Source organism: Schistocerca piceifrons, chromosome 1 (genome assembly GCF_021461385.2).
Source record: "Schistocerca piceifrons isolate TAMUIC-IGC-003096 chromosome 1, iqSchPice1.1, whole genome shotgun sequence".
NCBI lineage: Eukaryota > Metazoa > Arthropoda > Insecta > Orthoptera > Acrididae > Schistocerca > Schistocerca piceifrons.
In genome coordinates, this window is record NC_060138.1 from 763,909,702 (window position 1) to 763,921,797 (window position 12,096).

At 38.5% G+C, this 12,096-nt stretch overlaps 1 protein-coding gene across 3 annotated transcripts in view; it reads right to left on the reverse strand.

Annotated features, from left to right (window-relative positions):
- Window positions 1–12,096, reverse strand: part of LOC124788509 (prostaglandin E synthase 2-like) — a 48,037-nt gene that overhangs the window by 21,725 nt on the left and 14,216 nt on the right. For all 3 annotated transcript variants that reach the window (XM_047255796.1, XM_047255789.1, XM_047255781.1), the window contains one exon: window positions 149–260. In XM_047255796.1, the coding sequence (XP_047111752.1) occupies window positions 149–260 (112 nt within the window). The remainder of the gene's footprint in view (window positions 1–148; window positions 261–12,096) is intronic.

A 12,096-nucleotide genomic window follows, 5' to 3' on the forward strand; every position in this document is an offset into this window, starting at 1 on the left:
TAATCAATGAGTGTATACAGCGCAGAACACAGTAAAATATGAAAATTAAATAAAATGTTAACATATAGGAGTTATAATGAGTCAATTAAATGGATTAGGAGAAAGGAGAATGACACTACATGTCAAATATTGAGTACAATTTTACTACCTCTGAAAACCAGTTGAATGCTTGGAAAGCTTCTGCTCTTGTTCGGTACACATTAGGTGATAAGGTATGAACTAACACATCATCAACCCATTTTCTCCATTTCCTTTCAAGCCTATAAAAAAAGAAAGAAATGTAGTCATTGAGAACAAAAATACAAGAAACTGGATGCAAATTGTGCATATACCTTGTACAGTTTTTAAAATTGAAGAATAATTACAGTCAAGAAATAATAAATAAATATCTGGTTTCAAACAATGGAAAATCCAGGATGGAATGTAACAATACCAGAGAAGGAAAGTTGCTACTCACCATATAGCGGGGATGCTGAGTCGCAATAGGCACAACAAAAAGATTCACACAATTATAGCTTTCGGCCATTAAGGCCTTTGTCAGCAGTAGACACACACACACACACACACACACACACACACACACACACACACACTCTCTCTCTCTCTCTCTCTCTCTCTCTCTCTCTCTCTACCAGTTTCAGCTCTCTGAGACTGCAGACGTGTGTGCAAGTTGCGTTTGCGTGAGTATGCATGCGTGTGTGTGTGTGTGTGTGTGTGTGTGTGTGTGTGTGTGTGTGTGTGTGTGTGTGTGTGTGTGTCTACTGCTGACAAAATCCTTAATGGCCAAAAGATATAATTGTGTGAATCTTTTTGTTGTGCCTATCACAACTCAGAAACTCTGCTATATGGTAAGTAGCAACTTTCCTTCTCTAATATCTGGTTTCAATTAGATTGCAATAAGGCGCTGTAGAAAAATGTTGCTGCTGGAAACGACACACTCACTGCCTTAACAGATATTCAAATTTCTTGGTCTAAAAAGAAGCAAGTCATTTACACTCCAAAAGCCAAAATCTCCAACTTTGTACTTCATTTCTTTTAATTACAGTGTAAGCTGCAAGGAAATGTAATAAAAATCTTTCAAATAGATTCAATTCCAATTCTGTTGACATGGACTTTAAGAGAGCATCTACAAAGTGGCATTAAAGGGACTATGAATGACTACAAAACATTACGAACATAGTTCATGAACTCATGTTGAGACTGTGTCAGTTATGACACTCCCTGCAGGATTTGCAAGAACTAGTCACATGTGACTAAATGTGTGAATCCTGCCGTGGATTGTCAAAATAGGCCTATGGTATAAGTACATTGTTGACTTTCTAATTGCCATCATAATTTCCTCATATCACTAAACAATCTTTTGCAAACACATGTAGCACCACTTCTCCATTAGGTGCTGCTTTTCGCTTCTCCACCATTATTCACCTCCTAAATGTAATGCTATATATGTAATGCTATATATAATCGGATTCTCATAAATATCCTACATGGAAATGATATAACCTTGCCACTTAATCCATCAATTCTGATTTCTATTCATTTGCTCCTTTACCACACGAGAAGGCTCACACACTCCTTTTCACGTACATGGCACTTTTATAACGCGTAACAAAAACAACATTAATAACATTTCTCCCCCAGGAGTAAACAACTTTTACTATGTCACACACTGTAACTGCATTATATTTTTTGCAGTATTTGTAACACTGCAACTTCACTTTTTGAGAGAAGAGGCAACTGATGCTCCAGGAATTTGGAAAGAACCACCAGACAAAGTAGTAGTTGCTGAGTGTGGGCAGGATAAGCCACTGGAGGAACTGTCAAAAAGTAAGGCTTGGGTAGCAAGCAGCCATCCAACCAACACAAAGATAAAATAATTAACCAGTTCATTTGGATTACACGAGTGCAGCTGGGTGGTAAATAACACATTCCACCACAGAAAGAAATGTAGTAATTATGTAGTAACTGAGAATTAAATAACAGAGTTTTAAATTGCAGTCTGGCAAGGAACTTACTACAACTTAAGTAAGTTTCCAGAACTGTAACGATGTTTGTGAGGAAAATCTTTATTATATATTGATAAATGGGTACAGAATCCAGTTGTGTTACAGTAAATAAAAAGTTATTTAGTAGGTCTGTATGTTTCCTTCACTGTAGGTAGCCTGTCCTCTTGGTTCACATGACTGTATTTTGTTAGGTTTAATTGTGATCAAGTTTGATCAACTGATAATTCTCCCTGCATTTCTCTGAACCAAATATCTTAGAGAATGAAGTAGTCAGAGGGTTTTTAAATAAGTCTAATAGATTCACAGTACTTGTCTCACAGAGCTTCATAGATAAAGTGAGGCTGTCAGTCCTAATATACAATATATGAGATATGGACTTAGCTGAATAGTCATAAGATAATTTGATTATTACTGAGGCCCTTGAATGGTATTGCAAGCAATTGTAGTATATTTTAAAAGAACACACAAATGGCATTTTAAAATAATTCAACTAATATAAGTATGAAAATGACCTAATCTTGGTAGAAGGTAACTGACTTACAGAAGATTGTGTGTGGTTACACATCACTCCAGAAGAGTGATGAGCAACCCTACATCTACCTTGCCGACAAATGATGCTCGTGAACCGTGAAACAAAATAGTGATTTAATATTTGCGAGAGCAGACTGTTGTGTGGATTTATAATTTAATTTGCATGTGGCAAGACATCTCAAAGGATGACAAGCATATTAACTCAAGAGGAACTATCTCCTGGGGCATTTGTGCATGCTCCATGCATTGTCACCCCAAGATGAAGAAGTATATCAGCCCTTGAGCAAGGACAATAGTCAAAAATTATTACATTATGAAGAAAACACACAAACAATTTGAATTTATTCATTCTCTTATCGTACTTAGAACTATCAAGATGATGATTGTATTATTATGTTAGATCTTTAAAGTATAGGTAAAATTCCTATATTGAGAATGTCGCGTGTTCCATGTATCATTTACGAAGAGTACATGGAAAAGGTTTCTTTGTAGAAATTCTTCACATTTATTTCAAAGACTATTTTTAAGTTGATAACTTTATTGCTAAGGCTTCTCTAAGGATCTTCAGATTCTTTCATTTCCAGACTTGTGTATTTCATCTTTGATAATATTTATGGTGAATAACAATGGTATATTTCAAGGAGCAGCTTGCACAAAGGCATACAAAAACTCATTCTTCCAACACTCTGTCCATGCACAGAATAGGTAGAAACTGTAATGTACAGTACTGTAAAAAGTAACTTAGACACAATTTTCAAAATAATCTGCATAGTACAGGATAAACAAAACCTTCACCTGCAAAACATGCCACTAGAAAAGTTATAACTCTATAGATAAAACCTAACATGTTTTAAATTTCAGCGTGGACAAAATTGCTCAATCATATCAGATACGTGAAATCTATTAAAAGGACCCTTGCATGTAAGAGCAAGTAAGCATGCCGTAAATACAGTATTTATAAAAAGCTGCCCAAACATTCAGTCAGATCTTGATAAGATTTGAATGTGGTGCAAAGATGGACAACTTGCTTTAAATGTTTAAAAAAGAAAAAAAGGCAGTATTGAGTGCTTCAGAAAATGCAAAAATGTAATATACTATGAGAATATGAAATCAATGAATTACTACTGAATCCCAAACAAATTCCTGGGTGTAGCATAAGAAAAGAAAACCCTACTGTACAACTACACAGTTTACGAGAAACTGTTAAAAACAGTATCTACCATAAAATATCTAGGGGTAAATATCTAGAGAGACCTTAAATGGAATGACCCCACAAAACATAGTAGGAAAAATGGTTGCCAAACAGAGATTCATAAGGAAATGTAATTCATCCATAATCTTAAAAGGAAATGAAATTCATCCATGAAGAATGTGTCTTATACGGTGCTAGTTTGAATGAGTCTCGAGTATTATTCATCAATAAGGGGTCTTTACCGCACTGGACTGTTTGAAGAGAGAGAGAAAATCCAATGAACAGCGCATTTTGTCATGGGATCATTTTGTCGGCGCTAGAGCCTTACTGAGATGTTCAACAAACTACTCCAAGCAGACATTACATGAGAGGCACTGTGCATCACAGAGGTATACTATTGAAATTTTGAGAAAGAACTTTCAGGGGAAGAGTCAGACAACATATTACTTCCTTCCATATACATCTCACGTAATGACCACAGCGAAAATTTTTTAGATAATACACAGGCTTATCAACATATTAATATTCTTCCAATGTGTCATTTGTGAGTGGAAGAGGGTGGGGGGGGATCAGTTACTGATACCAGAAGTACCACACACCATTAGGTGTGCTAACATAGTACGATGTAGATGTAAATGCCAATGTTGTATTAAGACATATTACTTCCAGCATTAAGCACGACTGCAGCATCTGCAACAGAAAAAGGCCAAGAAATCCACACAATCTCAGTCAAGAATAAATAAAAAAAAGGGGAGCCAAATAAGATCCAGTAGTTACAGCTCATGAGAAATTAAACAACAAGTGGAACATAGTATTCTGGCAACAGAACAATAAATGCTGGAACTGAATGGAGTAACAGAAGAAAAGGGGAATTATTTAAGAAGAATTCTGAATTTTAATCAGAGATTTATTGGAAAAGTGTGGCTGTTGTCATTGACAACTGAGTAAACAATGTAACATTAAGAAATGCTACGCTAATTACACACACGGGAAGTCAAACTTTAAAAAGGAAATAATTTTGCCAATAAGTAACAGTTACAAGGCAAAAATACATTGCAGAGGAATTTTAAGTCCACAGGAAGAAACACTGGTGGCTGACAACATGCTTCAGCAATGACGCAGTAGCTAGCAGTATCAATGGCAGAAGCACAAGAATCTACAACAACCGGTCGGCACCATATGCAGTGATGTAGCTCAGCATCATCATCTTGATGTGATGAGCTGTACAAATTCACTGTGTTGAAGCCATATAAACATCATTTCTGCCCTTTTTATTGCTCATGAAAACCCCACACTGCATGTTGTACCACCATACAGCGAGATCTTCAGCGGTAGCAGTCCAGATTGCTGTACGCACAGGTACCTCTAATACCCAGTAGCACGTCCTCTTGCATTGATGCATGCCTGTATTCATCGTAGCATACTATCCACAAGTTCATCAAGGCACTGTTAGTCCATATTGTCCCACTCCACAACGGTGATTCAGCGTAGATCCCTCAGTGTGGTTGGTGGGTCACGTCGTCCATAAACAGCTCTTTTCAATCTATCACAGGCATGTTCGATAGGGTTCATCTCTGGAGAACATGCTGGCCACTCTAGTCAAGTGATGTCATTATCCTGAAGGAAGTCATTCACAATTGTTGTCCATGAAGACGAATGCCTCACCAATATGCTGCCGATATGGTTGCACTATTGGTCGGAGGATGGCATTCACGTACAGCCATTATGGTGACTTCAAAGACCACCAGCGGCATACGTCAGCCCCACATAATGCCACCCCAAAACAGCAGGGAACCTCCACCTTGCTGCCCTCATTGGACAGTGTGTCTACGGCGTTCAACCTCCAAACACGTCTCCGATGATCGTCTGGTTGAATGCACATGTGACACTCATCAGTGAAGAAATGTGTTGCCAATCCTGAGCGGTACATTTAGCATGTTGCTGGACCCAACTGTACCATGCTGCATAGTGTCGTGGTTGCAAAGATGGACCTCGCCATCAACGTCGGGGGTTAAGTTGCACATCATACAGCCTATTGCACACACTTTGAGTCATAACACCACGTCCTGTGGCTGCACGAAAAGCATTACTCAACATGGTGGCATTGCTGTTAGGGTTCCTCTGAGCCACAATCCGTAGGTAGTGGTCATCCACTGCAACAGTAGCCCTTGGGCGGCCTGAGCAAGGCATGTCATCAACAGTTCCTGTCTCTCTGTATGCCCTTCATGTCCAAACAAAATCACTTTGATTCACTCCAAGACACCTGGACACTTCCCTTGCTGAGACCCCTTCCTGGCACAAAGTAACAATGCGGACATGATCGAACCGCAGTATTGACTGCCTAGGCATGGTTGAACTACAGACAACACGAGCCGCGTACCTCCTTCATGGTGGAATGACTGGAACTGATCAGCTGACGGACCCCCTCCATCTAATAGGCACTGCTCATACATGGTTGTTTACATCTTTGGGCAGGTTTAGTGACATCTCTGAACAGTCAATGGGACTGTGTCTGTGGTACAATATCCAGAGTCAACGTCTATCTTCATCTTCAGGAGTTCTGTGTGTGTGTGTGTGTGTGTGTGTGTGTGTGTGTGTGTGTGTGTGTGTGTGTGTGCGCAGAGGTGGGGGAGCACGCATGCACGTTGTATGGTTAAAAACTGATGATTTTTATATATACTTCAACAAAGTCACCTGCTATTTGACAGTTTTTAATTGGGAAAAGGTTACTGCAGACTTTTATAGAACAATTTGGCCCTGATTTAAAGTCTCAAAGTGCATAGTTAAATGCTAAGCTAGATAACACTACTGCTGACTTAAAGATGCATTGTGTGGAACTGGAATACACTTTGATGCCACTAGCATGAAGGAGTTATAGTTACATGCTAAAATCCTCAGGAGATTCACATTCTTTGAGAATTTTTGTAGAATGACACCTACGTCGACCCTAGTTATAATTGTACTTCATGTTTCATTTTCTGTATGGTGTACAGCTACAGTGTAACTTTCCACACTTTCTACTTTTAGCTCCATAATTTTGCATTAACCAATATTTCTAATATAGCAACATGTGCTCCTTCTACCACTTCAATAAGTCATTTCAGTTATATGATTCATCCAAACATTACCTCTATATATTGGTTAAGAAATTAAATATGTTCCATCTGCAACAGTCCTCTCACTGTAGCTCCCACTACTTTTAAATTCACTAAAGAAAAAGTGCCCCCCTGTTCTCCAAATAGCAGCAGTCCTACAGAACAATATAATGTTATGTTTGTTTCCAATGACTCTCTAATCCAGATCATGTATGATGCTCTATTTGACAGAAACTCTATAATACTACTGCATACCTGTTCAAAGAAATCAGCTAAATTTTGATTAGGCGATAAGTCACACAAATCTGAGGGCTGTAAATTCAACTAAATACTTAGGGATTACAATTACAAATAACCTAAATTGGAACGATCACATAAATAATATTGTGGGTAGAGCAAACCAAAGACTGCAATTCATTGGCAATCATGAAAACAAAGGCGTTTTTCATTGCGATGGGATCTTCTCATGAATTTCAATCACCAGTTTTCTCCTCCGATTGCGAAAACATTCTGTTGGTACCCACCTACATAGGGAGAAATTATCATCACGATAAAATAAGAGTAATCAGGGCTCGCACAGCAAAATTTAAGTGCTCGTTTTTCCCGTGTGCCATTCGAGAGTGGAACGGTGGAGAGACAGCATGAAGATGGTTCTTTGAACCCTCTGCCAGGCACTTTATTGTGAATAACAGAGTAATCATGTAGATGTAGATGTAGATGCATGCAATAAACATACTGTCAGTGACAGCACATTAGTTCTTACACAGTTGAGTGAAATTGTAATTGTGATTTATCAGTCTCATAATATACATCATCTTAACCGTTAGATTCAGTTACAGGAGACTTATCATCAAAAATTATGGTAAACTTCACCATGACCATAGAACAACTGATTTTATTATTATTATTATTATTATTATTATTAAAAAAAAGCAGTTGTTCCATGGTCATGGTGAAGTTTTACCATAATTAATATTATATATATTACCCCCCTGCTTTCATCCTCCACTACCAAATAGTACCATTCCTCCCACAGAATTTGCTGTAGTCTTATTTTTTTAATCTCTGGCTTCATCCCATATATATTATAAATGTGAATGTTTGTGTGTATGTTTGTTCCACATTGAAATGACTGGACGGATCCTGAAGAAATCTGGAACAGAATTAGCATATACCCTTAATTAACACATGGGCTACATTTAACAGAGTGTAGTGCAAGACATTTATCGATTTGAAGATCATAAAGTGAAATGTGTTACAATACTCTTGAAAAAAGCTATTTGCTCTATGACTTCTGAACTGTATTGTATTTGTGCAAATGCTTTTATTGTTTAATATCTCCCACATAATATGATTCGGGGTAAAATATTCCGGAGGTAAAATAGTCCCCCATTCGAATCTCCGGGCGCGGACTACTCAAGAGGATGTCGTTATCAGGAGAAAGAAAACTGGCGTTCTACGGATCGGAGCGTGGAATGTCAGATCCCTTAATCGGGCAGGTAGGTTAGAAAATTTAAAAAGGGAAATGGATAGGTTGAAGTTAGATATAGTGGGAATTAGTGAAGTTCGGTGGCAGGAGGAACAAGACTTTTGGTCAGGTGACTACAGGGTTATAAACACAAAATCAAATAGGGCTAATGCAGGTGTAGGTTTAATAATGAATAGGAAAATAGGAATACGGGTAAGCTACTACAAACAGCATAGTGAACGCATTATTGTGGCCAAGATAGACACGAAGCCCACACCTACTACAGTAGTACAAGTTTATATGCCAACTAGCTCTGCAGATGACGAAGAAATTGAAGAAATGTATGATGAAATAAAAGAAATAATTCAGACTGTGAAGGGAGACGAAAATTTAATAGTCATGGGTGACTGGAATTCGAGTGTAGGAAAAGGGAGAGAAGGAAACATAGTAGGTGAATATGGATTGGGGGACAGAAATGAAAGAGGAAGCCGCCTGGTAGAATTTTGCACAGAGCACAACATAATCATAGCTAACAGTTGGTTTAAGAATCATGAAAGAAGGTTGTATACATGGAAGAACCCTGGAGATACTAAAAGGTATCAGATAGATTATATAATGGTAAGACAGAGATTTAGGAACCAGGTTTTAAATTGTAAGACATTTCCAGGGGCAGATGTGGACTCTGACCACAATCTATTGGTTATGACCTGTAGATTAAAACTGAAGAAACTGCAAAAAGGTGGGAATTTAAGGAGATGGGACCTGGATAAACTAAAAGAACCAGAGGTTGTACAGAGATTCAGGGAGAGCATAAGGGAGCAATTGACAGGAATGGGGGAAAGAAATACAGTAGAAGAAGAATGGGTAGCTTTGAGGGATGAAGTAGTGAAGGCAGCAGAGGATCAAGTAGGTAAAAAGACGAGAGCTAGTAGAAATCCTTGGGTAACAGAAGAAATACTGAATTTAACTGATGAAAGGAGAAAATATAAAAATGCAGTAAGTGAAACAGGCAAAAAGGAATACAAACGTCTCAAAAAATGAGATCGACAGGAAGTGCAAAATGGCTAAGCAGGGATGGCTAGAGGACAAATGTAAGGATGTAGAGGCCTATCTCACTAGGGGTAAGATAGATACCGCCTACAGGAAAATTAAAGAGACCTTTGGAGATAAGAGAATGACTTCTATGAATATCAAGAGCTCAGATGGAAACCCAGTTCTAAGCAAAGAAGGGAAAGCAGAAAGGTGGAAGGAGTATATAGAGGGTCTATACAAGGGCGATGTACTTGAGGACAATATTATGGAAATGGAAGACGATGTAGATGAAGATGAAATGGGAGATATGATACTGCGTGAAGAGTTTGACAGAGCACTGAAAGACCTGAGTCGAAACAAGGCCCCCGGAGTAGACAATATTCCATTGGAACTACTGACGGCCGTGGGAGAGCCAGTCCTGACAAAACTCTACCATCTGGTCAGCAAGATGTATGAAACAGGCGAAATACCCTCAGACTTCAAGAAGAATATAATAATTCCAATCCCAAAGAAAGCAGGTGTTGACAGATGTGAAAATTACCGAACTATCAGCTTAATAAGTCACAGCTGCAAAATACTAACACGAATTCTTTACAGACGAATGGAAAAACTAGTAGAAGCCAACCTCGGGGAAGATCAGTTTGGATTCCGTAGAAACACTGGAACACGTGAGGCAATACTGACCTTATGACTTATCTTAGAAGAAAGATTAAGGAAAGGCAAATCTACGTTTCTAGCATTTGTAGACTTAGAGAAAGCTTTTGACAATGTTGACTGGAATACTCTCTTTCAAATTCTAAAGGTGGCAGGGGTAAAATACAGGGAGCGAAAGGCTATTTACAATTTGTACAGAAACCAGATGGCAGTTATAAGAGTCGAGGGACATGAAAGGGAAGCAGTGGTTGGGAAGGGAGTAAGACAGGGTTGTAGCCTCTCCCCAATGTTATTCAATCTGTATATTGAGCAAGCAGTAAAGGAAACAAAAGAAAAATTCGGAGTAGGTATTAAAATTCATGGAGAAGAAATAAAAACTTTGAGGTTCGCCGATGACATTGTAATTCTGTCAGAGACAGCAAAGGACTTGGAAGAGCAGTTGAATGGAATGGACAGTGTCTTGAAAGGAGGATATAAAATGAACATCAACAAAGGCAAAACAAGGATAATGGAATGTAGTCTAATTAAGTCGGGCGATGCTGAGGGAATTAGATTAGGAAATGAGGCACTTAAAGTAGTAAAGGAGTTTTGCTATTTGGGGAGCAAAATAACTGATGATGGTCGAAGTAGAGAGGATATAAAATGTAGGCTGGCAATGGCAAGGAAAGCGTTTCTGAAGAAGAGAAATTTGTTAACATCCAGTATCGATTTAAGTGTCAGGAAGTCATTTCTGAAAGTATTCGTATGGAGTGTAGCCATGTATGGAAGTGAAACATGGACGATAAATAGTTTGGACAAGAAGAGAATAGAAGCTTTCGAAATGTGGTGCTACAGAAGAATGCTGAAGATTAGATGGGTAGAGCACATAACTAATGAGGAAGTATTGAATAGGATTGGGGAGAAGAGAAGTTTGTGGCACAACTTGACCAGAAGAAGGGATCGGTTGGTAGGACATGTTCTGAGGCATCAAGGGATCACCAATTTAGTATTGGAGGGCAGCGGGGAGGGTCAAAATCGTAGAGGAAGACCAAGAGATGAATACACTAAGCAGATTCAGAAGGATGTAGGTTGCAGTAGGTACTGGGAGATGAAAAAGCTTGCACAGGATAGAGTAGCATGGAGAGCTGCATCAAACCAGTCTCAGGACTGAAGACCACAACAACAACAACAACAACAATATGATTCGAAGTAATTAATATAATGCTTATATAATCCTCACAGTGTTTAATCTATACTCCCATACAAGCACTTTAAGACTCTCAACGGTGGTGTCATTTGAATGCTGTAGGACAGAGACACATCGTGCCTTTACATGTATAACGTGATAGGCTTTTAGTGAGGCTGGATTGGATTATGACACGGGAGCCCTCACACGTGAAGGCTGATGATGTTGTTGCACATACAAATATAATGAACTTTGCGCTGTACCAAACTAGAAATTGCTGATTTTCTTTCTTCGTTGATCTAGAATGTTTTTGTTACTGTTTTACACTGAAGTGGCTGGACACTTCTGGATGAACTTTGGAATGGAGATAGCAAATACCCTGAACCTTTTATTAAAATATCACTGTTCCCAGGGGATGGTCAATGTTATTACATTAGATTTCTGGCTTTCCACATACACCTAGATATTTATGATCTTTCCTGTTCTAAGCATGTCGCGAAGAGTTGTGAAATTATTTATTCCCTTTCCTGGCACATTTTGTAATTTGCTACTCGGTGTAATGTATTCTGTCAGCTTCTCTCATTGTCCGGGTTTTTTTTTCTTCTCCCCCCCCTTCTCTCTCTCTCTCTCTCTCTCTCTCTCTCTCTCTCTTTTCTTTCTTTTCATCTTTATCTCCTCTTCCCTCTTTGACGTCTATGTCCGCTGGGCCGCAACTGACATTAACATTTCTTTATAAATAACTGTTTAACTGTAGGTAACTCCACGAGGCGCAGCTAGTATTACATATGTTTTTACCAATTACTTTCTTATATATTGCCATCACCATATATTGCAGGGTCCATGCATAAAATTTAAATTTGTGTGTTGGTAGCATAAAATTCTCTTTATGTCTTGTGTTGTATGTGCAGCTAAAATGATTCTCTTCAAATAATTTTTGTTTGCTGTGTAGGAAG